The sequence below is a fragment of the Corvus cornix genome, chromosome 1, assembly GCF_000738735.6.
Source record: "Corvus cornix cornix isolate S_Up_H32 chromosome 1, ASM73873v5, whole genome shotgun sequence".
Lineage (NCBI taxonomy): Eukaryota > Metazoa > Chordata > Aves > Passeriformes > Corvidae > Corvus > Corvus cornix.
The window spans coordinates 57657975-57674951 of record NC_046332.1 but is presented as its reverse complement, the minus strand read 5'-3'; the positions used below and the strand labels follow the sequence as shown (position 1 = coordinate 57674951).

Genomic DNA, 16977 nt, shown 5'->3' with positions numbered 1-16977 from the left:
AAATACACATACTGTGATCAGTGACCCAGGTGACCGACATAATTAGAAGCATGCCAGAACAAAAAAGTGACAAATAAACACTGTAGAGATATTCCTTATTACAGACCATACATCTAGAGAGATTAAAAAAACACTACAGAAAGAACAACCATTCACAAAAAGTGTCCATAAGCTGATGGCTCAGCTATAAAGAACTATAGGAAAGCATACTTTACGTTCTCCTCATATTTGCTATTTTCATCTCAGGAGGCTTTCTAAACATACCACTTTTTTTTTTTTCTAATTCGTAGTCCTCAAGTTAGGCTGACATCCAGGTTACTCTCTTCCAAGAAATTGTCTACTCTCTTGTTGCTTCTGTTAGCTAGAAAGGAAAGCAGCTATCATGTCATCAGCTTCAGCAAGGCTTGTGTCAAGTCAAGGACGTGGTGCTTGGGATTTTCAGTCTCATAGACATCTACTTACCGAGTACCAAGTAAAATATATTCAGTGCACAGATTTTCTAATTGGCTCTTGTGAGTTACTGTTTCACACGCACTTGCTTTACTTAGGGATATCTATCGTTCATCATCTGCGACTGTAGGTGGGTAACCATATTATTACAGAGCTAAGATACTTAGAAATAAATGCCACAATATAATTAATATTTTTAAAGGTTAATTACGTAAACAGAGATTTTAACTTAAGTCACCTAGTTTATTTTCCCTGTAAGATGAAATTGGTTGTAACCTTGACAGTTTAACCAGTTTTCCTTCTGTGTAATGCCCCAGGCCATGTAGTTTTAGTGTTCCTGGTTGTTGGTGGTTTTGGTTATGTTTTGTTTTTTAAGAACGATTTTTGGGAGTAACAAGAAAAAAAAAAAAGGACCTTAGACCTTCGATGAAGGAGCCAAGCGATGAATAAACGCCGCTGTTCTATGGGCGCACGATGGTGTCGGGAAGTTTTACATAACCAACTGCTGAAAATGCCTTAATGCGACGGGGGCCGTCCCCGCTTGCTCACAGCCTGGCTGCCAAGTTTGCTGTTGTTTCCTTAAATACCAGCCAGGGCACTGCAAGCCCGCAGAGCCTCCCCGAGCCCCGCCGCCGGCAGAGGCTGCGCTCCTTCCCAACGCCGCCTCCCTGCCAGGCTTGCGGGCAGCCTGGCTCTCCGAAGAGGCTGTTCGAGCGCCGAGAAAGGGACGCTTCAGCCGACACTCCGGGAATCGCACAGAAAATCACTCAGGGAACCCTCACTCCCCGCCCTGGGGCCGGCCGGGCGGAGGGTCTGTGGTGGGGAGCGGCGCTGCGCCTGCGCCGAGGGGACCCCGGCGGCCATTTTGCAGCGTCAGGCGGGCGGCGAGGCCGCCCCGGCAGCTGCGCAGAGGGGCCTGGGGGAGCCGGCGGGGAGGGCGGGCGGCGCAGGGCAATGAGTTAAAGAGACGCCGCCGCCGCCCCGCCGAGTTCGGGCTTTTCCTCCCCGGCGTTCCCCCTCCTCCCGTCCCTCGTACCAACACCCGCCCCTCCCGGGCCGCCCCCACCCCCCGCCAGCCGTGCCTGTCCCGGGGCCGCCCGCGCCATGCCGTCCGTGCCGCTGCCGCCCAAGGAGAGCAACCTCTTCAAGCGGATCCTGGTGAGCCACCGGCCCCGCTCCTCTCTCCTCCTCCCGCCGCCGCTTCTCCCTCCTCTTCCCTCTCGCACGCCGGCCTCGCTCGGTACCCTCCGGGTCACTTCGCCCGCCGCCGGAGTTGGCCCCGGCTGAGCGCACGCGGATGCGGCGGCCGCGCTCGCCCGGGAGGAGCCGGGCTGCCGTCGCCTCCTCGCCCCGGTTCGTCCCCGCTTCCTTCCTTCCTTTGTCTGGGGCCCGCCGAGCAGGCCGGGCGAGCCGGCCGCTGCTCGTGTCGGCGGCCGGGAAGGGCTGGTGTGGCCCCTGGCCGGGCGAGGGTGGGAAGGAGGGAGGGAGCTAGGCAGCCTCTCCGGGCCGCCGAGCGCCTTCCTCCCGCTCGCCGCGGGGACTGCGGAGCCAGCCCGGGCTGCGCCGCCGCTCCCCTCCCCGCGCAGCGCGGAAGGAGAAGACCTCGAAGCACGGTGCGAGCGTAGCAGGGGTTGCTGTTGCTTGGTTGATTCCCATCGGTGCTTCATTTCCAGCGAGAGCGTCGGGTTTGCTGTAGGGACCGGGTTAAAAGTAGTTCGCTCGCTCAGCAGTTTTGAGTGTAGTTGAAGATGTCTGGTGGATTGAAGTATCCTGCTTCTGTGCGTCCTTTGGAGGACTTGTCTCAACTCCTTTGTGCTGGGCTACTTCAGCTCTTTGAGATTTAATGTTGCAAAAGACATTTAGTGTTTCTGAGATAACTTTGAAGAAGGAGGAGCTCACCTTAGCTGTGAGTTTGTAACTCAGTCACTGTATACTTTATCATGCTACCACTTTATAGGAAGAAAAAGCCCCCACTCCTCCCCAGACAAGAAAACACCACCCTCCCCTTTTCATGAACTTGTCAGCGTAATAGTAATGGAGTTCCCGCCTCAACAAAATTGAGGTGTTTTGTGTCAGTTTACCAGTCTGCAGGCAGAGGACGTCTATGCAGCACACTAAGTAATCCTGCTGGCAGGCACGGATTTCTTTAATTCTCTCTGAATTGGTTATCTAGTTTCTATACTTTGTGGTCCAAAAGTGGGCATTTTGGCTTCAGGAAGCTGAGCTCAGTGTGTGTAAGCCCGTGTACTCTGTATGGAGCGGGTGTATTTCAGCAGGTGCTTCAGAGCTGTTTTCTTTTGCCTGCTTTGTGTAGTATGTAGGTTTTAAAAAACTTAATGGTTCTTAATGGGGATTTGTTGCTTACTGCATGCTTATGGTATGCATCTTAGTAAGTCATTCTAGCACTCCTCTTTCTCTCTGCTAAAAATAAGTGACTAATATTAGAACAGTTAAATGATTATTCTTACTAGCAGCAGACAAGTTCACAGTAGCAGCCACTTCTAAAGTTTTTTTTGATTGAATTATAGCATGGCTTCTCTGAAGACCATATTTTAGACAGTTTTATATATATATATATAAAACAGTGGATAAAACTTTGAAATTAGTGCTTAGGCAAGGAGAATAGATACATTAAGCTTCAGTGACGTTCATACAGATATTTACGTGCTTTGTAAAACTTTCAGAAGCCTTTAACTGGTGCTGTGTAGTGGCCAGTTGCAGTTCCTAAAGTATTGATCACAAAATTCCTGCCTTATCTCTTCATATATGGTCACTTCTTGAATCTTAATTTCTTATTACTTTTTTCTAGCTAGCTCCAACTCTTTCATGGTGCACTTCTTTCTGGAATACTAATGTCAGCGTTGTACAAGTGGAACCCTTTGGTTGCTTGACATGTCTCAGAGTATTTTTGTGTAGTAGTATAGCCTGTGGTGCTAAAGGCTCTTTAGTTGAACCAGCTTTTGCTTACTTTGGCACTGCCAGAATACTTAAAATGCCCATAGCATCCCTAGTAATTTTAAATATTGAGGGCAGGGATTATGTGGGAGGCTGCATAATAAGACCCTACAAGCATGTAGTGATTTAATCACTTGGAACAGATGCAAGGAAACTGTACTCATGTATTAAGTATTTTTATGAACACTTTGCAGAGAATTAGCAGTTGTGAAATGAGAAACTCATTTGAAGACCATGAGAAATCCTTTGCAGTGACTTGGTGCGTATGTAACATGTGACACAGGTTATCAGTGATCTGAACAAGATGCCTGTGTAACAGCGAAGCTGTCAGAGCTGCCCTGACTAGTGTGGCCTCTTGGAGTTCAACGTAAGATGGGAAGTCTGCTCAAGAAGCTGAGTAAATAGTCTTTAGGGCCACATCAGTCAGTTTGTGTGCTTGCACACTTGGCAGTGCTTGAACAAGCTGACTTAAAACTAGCAGTTAGGTGATTAGGGAAGTAATAGCAATTGTAGCCTAGGTAGTAGTTCTAGTTGATCAGGACTACTGTAAGGTAGTGCTAAAACTCCTTTCTTGCTCCATCTTGTCTTCCAGTTCTGTTCTGTTTCTTAGGCCGTACTTCCACTCCTCTGCAGAGACTTTCTCAGTCTAGTTGCTCTTCCCTGGAAGATCTGTTGGTGCTTACAGGTGTGATGTTGTTTGGGAGGAAGGGGCTGAGCAACTTCAAGCTCCTGTCTTCCACTTCACAGAAGGCATGGATGAAGTATTTGCATATGTTCCCCTCTCATGGAAGGAGAAAAGCATCATAAATAAGAATTAATACAGGAATGCTGGTGTGTTTTTTGCCAATTAAAGTCAGTCTTCAGCTCAGGTGACTTAAGTGAATGGGGCAGATGCACTCTAAACTAAGCATACTCATGGTAACTTAGAAATGTTTCTTGTTAGGGTTGAAGTTTGGTATCGTGTATTTGGTGTTTACTTCTAGTAAGCTTAGCCAGATCTTCTGTTTTGTGTATTTGAAATTGAGTTGTAAACTTGCCTTCAGAGTATATTTCAGTTGAAGCAGCTTTGATGGTTTTTTTTTTTTTCCTTCACCCAAGAATCCGTACTATAAACTGTTTCAGAGTTACTCTTAAACATTGGTTTTATGGAATCAAATCAGCTCTGTGTGGACAGGGCATGGCAGTAATCTTTGTAAGTGCTTTAGAGGAAAGCCTTGGGGTTCTTGTCATGCTTTCATGGCTCACTTGCCAAGTTGTTTTTGTTTTTAAGAAATGCTTACTGTCTTCCAATAGGTAGTGGTGTCAGCCCAGGATCATGCAGTATAAGGTATGGTCTGATGTTTGTTTCATGCCTCGTAGAACTGTGGATAGTATCATGCCTGTAAATGACTAATCCTTTGATTTCTTAGCAAATTCCACATATTAGTATTGCATAAAATAAGGTTTGCTGCTTTAACTGCAGCTGACTTCAACTAATAAGACACAACAAGTCTGCAAGTATATAGCTTTGTGGCAGTGACTTGTGGCTGCTCAGTTCATTCAGGCATGTATTTTCCATTTCTGAGGGTAAGGAAATGTTAGAAATTATTTAAAGTGCCTTGTCTGAGGACTTCTTCACTTTCTTTGTTATGTCCTTTTTGTTCTACAACTTTTTCAATAATTTTAAGAGATTTATTCTTTGATAAAATATAAATATACAGGTGTTTGTAGGATTTAATTAAATTAATTCTTATGCACAGAATTCTAAAAGCTTTTTAAAAATTTATTTAATGAAATAATAATGGTTTATAAGCATGCAACTAGTCAGTCTCCTAGGAATGACATGGGGGAGTTACTGAGCTATTAAACTTAATAATTGGGAAATTATGTTGTTACGCTAATTAGGGCCTCCCAAATGAGATAAATACCATAGCTGAGGGTAGCCATTATAATCCACTACTGGAGCAGTGGAAGTTTGAAGTCTCTAACATTAAAGATCTCTTCCTTTTAAAGATAGGAGTTTGGAGCAGTCACTTAAAATCTTCTGGTGTAACTTAAGACTGATTCTTGGTGTGGTTGTTACTTGTGCTGCTAAGGACAAGCAGCCTTGGAAGAGTGTAGGCGATTTCCTTGATACGGTCTTTCAAACGAGGTGGTGAGGATGCCTGGCCAGCTGCAAACTACTGAAATGACAGAATTGTGGAAGATAGATGCCAGGCTAATGGTAACAGTCAGTAAGACTGCTGTAAGGCAAAGTCACACTTCACATTTGTCAGTGATTTGAGAGAGTCTCATTTGGAGACAACTTTATCCCAAATAGATATTCTTGGTTCAATTTTTTAAAAGGAGTTTGTGAAGGTCATCATGCAAGGCTCAGAAAGCAGGCTTTTGTGGAATGCTGTGGGTTGTTTCTTCACTCTGGACTTTAATTCATACTTCTCTTTTAAAAAATAGTAATTTTTCAGTGTTTTATGCTGCAATTTTTTCTTATTTGGCTGTTCATGTGGAACAGAACAAGCACTGAATGGCAAGAAGAGTTCAGTTCTAAACTATTTGTGGCACAAAAGATGAAGCCCACCTGAAAACTTCCATGTTTCTGAAGGAAGTTGAGTCATAACAAGTAAAATTGTTTGTAGATCAATGTTAGACTTGGAAATCCTAATTTAATATAGACCTAGTATGGGCTGTGAGATGGATTGCTCTTAAGATTTGAGATTTTTAGAGGTGTTTGAAGTTCTCTTAAGACAGTTTCCCTGTACACTGAAAACTGGTGAATCCTGGTGAAAGGAAGATGCTGATATGCCACTGCCCAAGTGCACTACAAGTCTACATTTGCAGGGCAGTGTGCTTTGCTCTTTCCTGTTGTCCTGCCCCCAGGCCTCCTCAGAAGGAGTATGAAATTACCTTCTAGAGGGAGAAGGAACTTAACAGAAGATTGACCAGTCGAGCAACTTGGAGAAGTTAAGTAGGGACATATCTATTTCCAAGCTATTGTGATTTATTTTGATTTTGGTAGAAATGGTGGCTACAAAGTAGCAGGCTCCCAACAAAAAGTTGTTAACATAGAGGCAGTTATACTGTGGAACCCTTTGCTGCATGATGTATTAGCCATATAAAAAACTTGGACACTTTGAGAGGTGCATGGTGGGGACCGTCTTTACTCTTTTTGGGTGTGTGAAGATATACCCTTTTGCCTGGAGTGTTGGTGAGGCACCAATAACTGGAGGCTGAGAACATTCTGGTGAGAGCTGCAGTAGTGCTTGTCTTACTCATAAGCCCCTCTCTCTGCATCCAGCACTTGTATCTTACCTCTAGTGGCCTGTTCCAGGTGTGTCTGATCCCTGCTCTGATCTGTTGTGATTCATGCGATTTTTGGCTGAATCACTGTGTTGTTAAGTATGGAATGTCAAGATTAAATTAGTGTTGAAGGCTTGCATTGGTAATTATCTTGAACTTGCTTGAAGATGCCTAAAAAATCATAACTTTTGAAGCCTGATGTTTATTTTAGTGTGTATTGTATCAGATCCCACAAAACAGTGCTGATGTTCATAGTTTCATTTACTTAACTCTCAGATGCAGTTTCACTAGGTTGTGGAGCCACCTGCTTAGTCTGAGTTCTTGCTAAGCAAATTGCGATTCATCCCAGGAGACGTGGCAGATTAGTCTCTTCGGTACTTCTGCACAAAGTGCGGATTGAAAACTAGTGGAAAATGTCTGACGGGCCTATGACTTCTCATTTCTAGTGTTGCTGTTATGGTTTTTGCTTTGCAGGGGCACACGTGTTCATAAACAGGAGAGAGAACTCTATTAAGTCAAGCAGTGTGAAAGTTACAAACACTAAGTACTTGCCAGCAAGAGCTCTTTCTACTCTGTTTTCTTGTTTCTGCCCTTTTGAAGTAAAAGATATTCTAGGAATTCAAATTGTATTGAGTGTATGTGCACAGCATGAAATTACACTAGGTCTTAATTTAAGGCAAGCTTTTTGATAATAGCTTCCCCTTTTAAAGGAGTTGTAGTTTATAGGGCTGTTAAAGATGTCTATGACAATAAATGGTGAAAAAAACATTTTCTTACCATACATGCTCTTTCCCATAATAAATACAATATCAATTTTATTCTGCCAATAATAAAGAATACAAACAGCAGTGATTACAGCTGTTACTACCAGCTGCATTATGTAACAAGTTTTGTGTCTTCTGATTATTTGAGTAATTGTGTAAATCTGGTTAAGGGACAAAAATGCTGCTGTATACAGAGTATCACAATAGCGAAAACAGATATTACTGTGACATTAATACATTGGTCAAAATGTTACCACCATGTAGTGCTGGTTGCTTGTTCTGTTGTACGCCACTGTCTGTGTTCTGACTCAGCCCTGTTCTGTGTTCCTAAGTCCCCAGGTCTGGGGAAGAATGATGTGGCTTGTCCATTTTGACAATCGAAGCAAGCAAGGATGTATCTAGGTTGTCTTCTTTTTATTTCAGATGATGAGGTTAACTGCTCTTACCGGCAGAGTAAGAGCAGGCATGGGGTAGCCATGCATATTCAAAATCCTGGTAAGGTATGGACAATGGCTAGATGAACATGTTAATATTCTGGAATGGTTGCCCTGGGACTAGAAATTTAAGATGCTTGAGACAGAGCTTTCTTGGCCTCCATCACCCAAAGCCCCTTCCAGCTGATACTTTTTTTTCATTCTCTTAAACATCGACAAACTGAAATCAGTGTGGGGAGAGGGATGCTGTTTGGAAAACATCATGGAGAGGTTTCAGTCTGTCTCTGAACTTCAATGGTATCATGGTACTTGCAGATATCTGTATATTTTGTAATACAAGGAGCATTTCCAACACAGATGCTGAACTCCTTCAAACAAGACAGACTTTGCTGTCAAACTGGTGAATAATTTAATAATTATTTATTAGCTTAGAAGTAGTAGCTACTGAGTGTTGCCTAAAATCTAATGTACTTAGACAACTGATTTTATCAGCTGCTGTAAAAAATAGATCATCTGTTATATGTTGATGACATTGTTTTATAGATGAGCAATAAAACAAGGCTTTTTAAAAGGTCCAAGTGTTAAATGCCAATTAAGTATACTGACAGTGTGCTGATGTTCCTGTATTGATTGTGCTTGGCTTTGGTCAGAAATCTGTATCAGTAATTTGGTCAGCCCCAAAGTACTTGTCAGATAGCTCCCAGGAAAAGGAGCTGATCAGAATCAGTGTCATTGATAAGTGAGGGGTTTTTACTACTGAACTTGATCACCATTGTGACTGGGGGAGATTTCCAGCATAACTGACTTCCAGCATTCTTTTCATAAGGCTTGATGTGTAAGCCTTGTCCTTTTTCTTTAGGCTCTGATGTTCCACATTTAGTTCTTGGCTTCCTTCCTTAAGCAGCACTTCCATCAGTGTTGCACAGCATTGAGAACGCAAGTAATTTTTTTTAATGAATCCTAGATGTTGCCACTCCCCCCTCCCTCCCCACCCCCCCCCCGAGTACTACACCAAAAAATCTTGGCAACAGGAGCAAAGACACTACCTGGCAAGAAGAATGTTGAAAGTGCTGAGAGTTCTGCAGGCAGGTTTATATGGAAGTACAGTAACAGGGAAGACTAAAACAAGTGATGTCTTAAAGAAGTCTAATTGAGGAGTAGCTGAGGGAGCTGTAGTTGTTTAACCTGAAGAAAAGGAGGCTCAAGGGAGACCTTATCACTCACTACAACTGCCTCAAAGGAGGTGGTATTGAGGTGGGAGTCAGTGTCTTCTCCCAGGTAACAAGTCACAGGACATGAAGAAATGGCCTCAAGTTACATCAGGGGAGGTTTAGATAGGATATGAGGGAAAATTTCCACACTGAAAGGGATGGTTAAGCGCTGGAACGTGCTGCCCAGGGAAGTGGCTGAGTCACCAACCCTGGGAGTATTTACAAAGGGATGTTAATATGGTACTTGGGGACACGGTTTAGTGAGAACATGGCAGCTGGACTTGACAGTTATAGAGGTCTTTTCCAACCTAATGTTTCTATCATTTGTTCTTCTAATAAAACTTGAAGCTGTATTTATTCAGTTATGTTAAAATTGTTTAATTGGTTTGAAATGCTTATTTTTCTTATTGGTGGTTCTGATGCTCTATCATGTTTCTGGCAAGAAAGACTGTTGATGTGCAGACCTGTCTTAACAGAATGTGGGCTGTACAGGTAGGATTGGAGAATAATGTTAAAATATGTTGGTAATGGTTTGGATTTTGGGTTTGATAAGTTCTTGTTGAGAGACAGCAAAACCAATTTTTAAATTGCAGTATTGTTGTTAAAGAAATTGCGCATAGAATTACAGAGTAGCTTGGGTTGGAAGGGACCTTTAAAGGCCATGTAGTCCAACCCTCCTGCCATTAGGAAGGACATCTTCAACTAGATTTTGTGGCTCAGAACCCCTTGAATGTTTCCAGGAAGGAGTCATCTGTCACCTCTCTGGGCAACCTATTCCGGTGTTTTACCACTATAATCATAAAAATGTCATCTTATGTCTAGTCTGAATTGATCTTTTAGTGTAAAAACATCACCTCTTATCCTATCACAAGATGCCCTGCTAATGCGTTGTCCCCATCTTTCTTACAAGCTCTCTTTACACAAGCTCACCATCGGATGGGTCAGTGTACAATTTGGACTGAACTTCACTGCAGCTTTGTTACAGTCACAGACCATCTTAAACAACTTTAAATTATTAAAACATTTAAGGTGACCAGGGAAGCCTGATTACTGTGTTTAGCACTATTTGGTTTGATGCAATAGGTGTCCTCATTCTTTGAGTGTGATACTACTCTTTATCTAGCCTTCACATAAGAATGCTTTGTGAAATAATTCATCACTTAAATACCTTCAGAGGCACTGGGGCCATGGAGTGAGGAAGGAAATTGGTTGCTGCAGTCTCTTTGAGTCGCCAGTTGAGATTTTTTGTTAAGATGACTTCTTGGAAGTGAGTGTTAATGTCTGAGATAATGGGATGTTCTTCAGCCATAAAATTGCCTGTGTATTAAACTATGTATGTGAAAAATGTAACTGTTCTTTCAATGCAGGGTCTTTTTCAAAGTAGCAGATGCTATGTCTAGGGAGACATAGTTTGTAAAATCATCCTTCTACTAACCTGATGTTGTAAGTAGTTAAACCTAAGTAAGACGTAAATGACACATGTGATTGAGTAGTGATATGTGAAGTCCTTTTATTTTACAAGTAATGCTAGTGATTCAGATCCTTGATTCTGTTTATACTTAATAGTGGAAGGCATTTTAGGTTTTTAAACAAAATGGCATCATACAAAAAAATAGAATTTATGAATGGTGTTTTGCTAAGTAGGTGCAGCAAAGCACATCAGCAATACAGGAATCAAGTCTTTTCTTGTTTTTCATTGTTGTATGCTTTTTAGTAGTATTTTTTACCTGTACAATTGCAATTCTTAGATGCAGTGCCAGTTTGACATCTGTGTAGAGGCACTTAATATTTAACCTGAAAGTACATTAAATGGTATCTAGCTTAATTGTATGGCAGTCTACAAGCAGATTATATCTTTGAGTTAGTGTTGAAAAGGGGAATAAATGAGATTTTTGCCAGATGAGGTAGCATCCTTCCAGGAACATCTGGTAGCAAAAGTTCTGGATAACATTTTGGCCTTTCCACAATTTCCCTTTGAGGTTTCAAGTCTGTAAACATTCATGATTTGGCTTTAGTTTTAGCAGGAAATGGTTGCCATAAAGAGGTGATGGGGGAGCATCACATTAAGCACAACAGATAAGGCAGTTAAAAAAAAACCCCAACTCAGCATATTAACTTGAGCTTTTAGTGTACCAAAGTCTTAATGCAGTGGGACAGATACTAGTGAATGCATTTCAGCTACATTTGTCCTGATAAGTAAAAAACTTGAGAACACATCAGGCTTCCCAACTATGAAATGCCCATCTGTGCTACAGAATGAGATGGTATCATATGCCGTCAAACTCTGGTCCTCTATAAACAAAATACAGGTGGAGCATGGTGTGCTCATCTGCAGTTTTTGGACAGAAAAGTTTGAAAGTAGCCTTTTCATAAGGTTTGGATGCTTTAAAAGCTTCAGGCTTGTCTGTGTACTGAATCTTTAGACCTTTCTATGTGTGTATATATATATACATATATATATATGATGAGAAATAATTCGTATTTCTGAGCAAAACCCTTTTTTCTTCTATTGGTATACATTTAAACCAATTGGATATTTGTATAAATACAAAACTCGTTTGCAAATGCATGTTCACATATGTGTTTGGAGGAAATGGGGCTGGGAAGCCACTCTTTGATTAACCAGCAAGACTTGACCCATAAGTGGAGAATTGCATAAAGTTGCATTTTGTACTGATTATTTATGTTTCTGTAGTTAGACCCTCTTTCGTCTAGTAACAAGCAGGTGTGGTCAAATGCTTTCTGGTTTTCAGCTAAAGTGTTTACTGTCAAGTGTTATGAGTACAAGTATAGTCTTATGAGGAAGTGGCTGAGGGAACTGTGATTATTTAGCCTGGAAAAAAGGAGACTACAACTGCCTGAAAGGAGGCTCTAGCAACATGGGGGTTGGTCGGTCTTTTCTCCCAGAATCTTCAGGACAAGAGGAAGTGGCCTCAAGTTGCACCAGAGGAAGTTTAAATTTGATTTGATATGAGGAAAAATTTCTTCACTTGAAAGGGATGTCCAGCATTGGAAGAGGCTGCTCAGGGAACGGGTTGGATCACCAGCCCTGGAGATGTTTAAAAGATGCATAGATGTTGTACTTAGGGACATGGTTTAGTGGTGGACTTGGCAGTACTGGATTAAAGTTTGGACTTGGGGCACTAAGAGGTCTTCTCTCAACCTAAACTAAAGATGCTGGTTGTCTTATCAGCAAGCCAAAAAACTGTGAAAATTGAACTTAGCGCTTCCTCTCAGTGTGGAGTGCATTAATTTCTCTCTCCCATTCATCTGTTGTGCTTTAGAAAATGTGATCTTGTCTATTCTCCAAAAATCACATTTGTCTCTAATTATCTTCAATTCAGTTCTTATTCTAGGCCTGAGACTGAACTCTATAGGATAAAAATGTCAGCACGAGGATAATGGATCTAATTTTCTCCAGCAGTTAATCTATTTTAAGTGCACACTTGACTCAAATAGCTTCTGGTTAAGCACTGCTGTATATTTGGGGTTTCACTCAACATTGCAAGAGTTGTAGAACTGTGGATGAATGTTCACAATTGCTACTTTTTTAGTCATGCTTGAATAAGTTTAGAAAGCATACTTGGCACATTGTTGGTATTTTCCTAGGACTCTTTAAAAAATGATACTAAGCATCTTAGATGATGGATAGGAGAATTTCATCTTCCCCTCAAGTTTTGCCACAACCTAGATTTTTTCCAGTAAAAGATGCTGAAACTAGTTCTCAGTTTAAAAAAAATCTCAGAGCTTTTCTGTTGCTGTTGTTTAAATGTGAATTGAGTTCCCATGTTATAACTGCTTCTGATGGGAGCTCTCTGGCCATGCTGCCAGAAGCCAGTCAGGCAGATCAACCTGATCTAGTATCAAGGTTAGCTCTCTTTTGTTTTGAGAGTTTATTTTGGTGACCTCCGATTTAATCTGCACTTAGTTATGGTTAACTGCAAGTGTCTTGAGTTTCAGGCAACAAGAACCTAAAAACTGTCTGCAGTTAAACCCTTCCCCACAGACTGGAGGAGGACTCTCGTTTTGCTACCTTAGCCAGTACCCCGAAGTGAGCATAAGTATGTTTTTGTATTGCTTTTACCCTGTGAAGTAATGGGATGATCTTTTCTGATTGCAAAGGAGTTACTATACTCCATATTAATTTAACACAGATTTTGCCTTTGTCCTGGAAGATTGATGGAGTGGGAATGATCTATGGGAGACTGTTAAAGCACTCAAGCACATAACTGAAATGACATAGCTTCTCCTGAGAATAGCTGTCTAAATTACAGCAGGACAATACTCCATATTAACTGAAAATGGTGCCAAGTTAAGTCTGGTTTGGTGGTTTTCCTATAGTTAAAAAGCTTAAGTGACCTTAAATCACTTTCATGCTTACTGACACAAGCGTGCCTTTAACTGGTTTAAACAGATTTGTTTTAGTGATCCACTGCAGTGATCAGTAGTTGATTTAAATTACTAAAACTGTACTGATTTAGGTAATATATTCCTAAAGAAGAAAAGGGACCCAGGTTCACATTTTGTTTGTTCCGTATGTTCCCCCAGTTGAACCACATTGTTTGCCAGTTTACCTAGTAATTAGGTAAATTGTATTCTATGTAAATCTATAAGTAGCCCTTAGCTGTACTATTTCAGGTAGAAATTAGATGCTTTATTTTTTTAATACCCAGGTAAATTCTCCCACCCTGATATCTCTGTATCGATTTCTGAGGTTATAGTAAGGGTTTCTTTCTTCTTTCCAAAAGTGTATATTGGCAACTAGGAAAGTCTTCTGTCTAGAGATGTCTTGCTCTGGGAAGTCACTAGGCCAGGGAAGTGGGATTTTGAAAGGAGTATCTAGATTCTGAGATTAATTCTCCTCAAAAGTTCTGTTGAGTCAAGATTTCCAACTCTGCTTTCTATTTTAAGAATTTGAGTTGAAGTAGATATTGCTATTTCCCTTTCCTATTTCTGTTGAAAAGGAACTAGTTTTTTATAAAAAAGTAGACCATGAGGTATAGTATTGGCTGGATGTTCTGAATGCTGAGAAAAGGCAATTTAGTATGAATAGCTGTATTTGCCTAGAGCTTGTTAGTGGTCTGATCACCATACCTTGCTGGTTGAATGACTGCATTTGTAATAGTATGTTAAGGTACTGTGGTTTTAAATGCATTTCAGTGATTGTATTTCACCTCTTTTGCAGAAATGTTACGAACAAAAACAGTACAAAAATGGACTCAAGTTCTGCAAGATGATCCTCTCTAACCCAAAATTTGCTGAACATGGAGGTAACTGCAGACTCAAGATTTTTTTTTTTTTGTCTCCTGTCACAAGGTTAAATGTATTATTAGTCTATATCATACTATTAGGAAAGAAAGGAGCCTGTTGTGGAGTGTGACTCTGTTGTTATGACTGAATAATTACTCTGGATTTTCAGTCTTTGTACGTTCAGACCAGGTTTCCACTCTACCTCAGTGAAATGCTCCTGTGCAGTTAGATGTTGAAGATGAAAATACATGGTGGAAGCAGCACTTCAGTGAAGCTTCCAACTTGCCTTTCTAGGTTTCTGGGTCGGAATACTAGTGTGGGTTTTTCTTACATTCCTATTTAAAGCAAGCCCAGCCTTTTTTTGAATATTACATGAACATGTTCTGCTAACAGATTAAAAATCTGGAGGGTTTTTTTGTCAAGTTCATACTCTTAAATTTTCTGTACTGCATACCAAGTTGCTGCTTAAAGGGAGCAGAGTTAAGTGTAGTACTCTTGCTGTTAATACTTGAAGCTGAAGACAGAATCTGGTGATCCTGTTCTGATAAATGTTGTAGGAAACAGGGCAGAAAAATATTGCTTCTATTTACATCTGTTAAATTCTATTTACATCCTCAACAAGATTCTCTAGTCTTATTGTATTACAGGTTTCTTTTATATTATTCAGACAGTCTTTCCTTCTGATACAGTAATTTTTCTGGGTTTTTTTTTGCTGTTGAAGCAACCTAACACTGAGTGTGCATGTAATGTGTCAGTAAAATTATTTTCCTATTTGATGTTGTCAAATCTTGTCAAAATGTTTGACTAATCCTTTTCATGCTTCCATCCGTGTCTGCTGTTTCTTTGTTGTCTTCATAACTTCTCTAGAGATAAAAGTAGTTTTTTTGTTGCTTCAAAGCTAGAGTGGTTTTGTTCAAGCTCTGACCTAATGCATTTGTCTCTACTAGCACTTCTGTTTTTATAACATCTCAGTATACAGATCTGTCTTTTCTGCTCTTGCTTCCTCTTAAACTTTTCCAGGACAGCTAGCTGCCTTGGCAATCCACATACTACATGGGCTTTGAGCCACTAATGGCTTTGAAGCTTGGGAATAAAGCCTGGAATGAGCAGCTGAAGCAGAACTAAGCCAGTGAAATGATCTGATGGAAAGCTGCACTGTTGTCACACTTAGCTTCAGAGAAAAGGAGTTTCAGAAGTTTAGTAAGAAGGTGGCAAACAGATGGATTGGTGTGGCTGGGCAGTTATCTCAGTGGTGTGAGAAGGCAGGATTAGCTTGCTCCCATTCCCACAGTGGGGATATTCTTTTTCAAACTTCTTAATATTATTTGAAAGGTATCATTCTGGCTTTCTCTGTTCTTACAGTGTGGATGTAGGACAACTTAAAAATAACAACAAAAAAACTTGACTCATTTTGGGTCATCATTTACTTATAGGTATACTGTACAGAAAAAGTGTTAAATGGGTCTATCAATAAAACTTCAAACTGCTGTTACACCTGACCTGGAGATCATGAGCTGTTGCCCTTAATACTGGGGAAGAGGTTGTAATTGGCTACTGTGTGCCTTGAAGAATGGGAGAAGCGGGAGAACAATACCAAAGTCATACCAGTGTACTGGATGAAATCTTGTGCCTCTCAGAACGTTGATTAAAATGTTATTGCATTGAGAAGGTCTCTTAGAGTCCAAATATGGTACCAGGAAATATGCTTCCCTTAACTAATGATTTTTAAGAAGTCTGTAACAGGGGAACTGATTTTGACAGATTTTTTTCTTGTGGTATGACACAGCCATTTTTCCCTTGGTCTTCATATCTGGAACTTTAATACACATTGAGGAGCTCTCTAAATTTGCTTTATTTTATTGTTAATGCCCTTAGAGCCAGCGGAAGTGTATTTTTTAATTAATAAAAGTTTGTGTTGTCTTTGTTCATCACATCTGTATGATGCTCTACAAGTGTTAAAAAGACCAGTTTCAAGAAAGGAAATGCTTCCATGTAACAGTCTACAGCTGTGCTAGGCTGCTGTCCTAAATTTAATGGGGGACTTCACTGTGTAACAACTTCAAAGGATATCTGCACTGTGGAGCTGGCATATGGGAAGTCAGAAACATAAGTATCTGATACTTCTTACAGAGACTCTTGCGATGAAAGGACTGACCTTGAACTGCCTAGGGAAGAAGGAAGAAGCATACGAATTTGTTCGTAAAGGACTTCGTAACGATGTGAAGAGTCATGTCTGTATCCTTTGTAGTACAAAAGCTGTTTGTTTTGCTATGACACTATTGATGGAAATCGAAGATGTTGAGATTGTGACACTTCTGATGCACAAAATGCTAAGTTTCCCTTTTGTCAATGAATCAAGTGGGGCTCTGTGTTTATTCCTTACTGTAAAATCTGAAGTCTAATTGAGGTTACAGATAGGCAAGAGAGGACGAGTAGAACTTGTACACAAAGTACATTGTTGTAATGAAACACTTCTATGAGTAAGAATTCCTACTGTAATTATGGTAGCCTGTTTTAAACAATAAATCTTGGGGAATAGTTCTTGCAGTGGAGTTTGGATAATTTAATTTGTATAAAAATGCTCAGGGGGTTCTGAATTTGAGTTAAGCAGTAAAGTCTCATAAAAAATATTTGAAA

At 40.8% G+C, this 16977-nt stretch overlaps 1 protein-coding gene across 4 annotated transcripts in view; it reads left to right on the top strand.

Moving 5' to 3' along the window:
• Positions 1 to 1079: 1079 nt before the first annotated feature.
• Positions 1080 to 16977, top strand: part of NAA16 (N-alpha-acetyltransferase 16, NatA auxiliary subunit) — a 62203-nt gene continuing 46305 nt past the window's right edge. The window contains exons 1-3 of one of the 4 annotated variants that reach the window (XR_005604058.1): positions 1080 to 1608; positions 14276 to 14360; positions 16471 to 16575. Coding sequence is in view for 3 of the 4 variants with exons in the window: in XM_039568204.1 (XP_039424138.1) it covers positions 1555 to 1608; positions 14276 to 14360; positions 16471 to 16575 (244 nt within the window). In the remaining variant the exon portion in view is untranslated. The remainder of the gene's footprint in view (positions 1609 to 14275; positions 14361 to 16470; positions 16576 to 16977) is intronic. The other 3 variants (XM_039568204.1, XM_039568194.1, XM_039568214.1) reach the window with 3 other exon arrangements.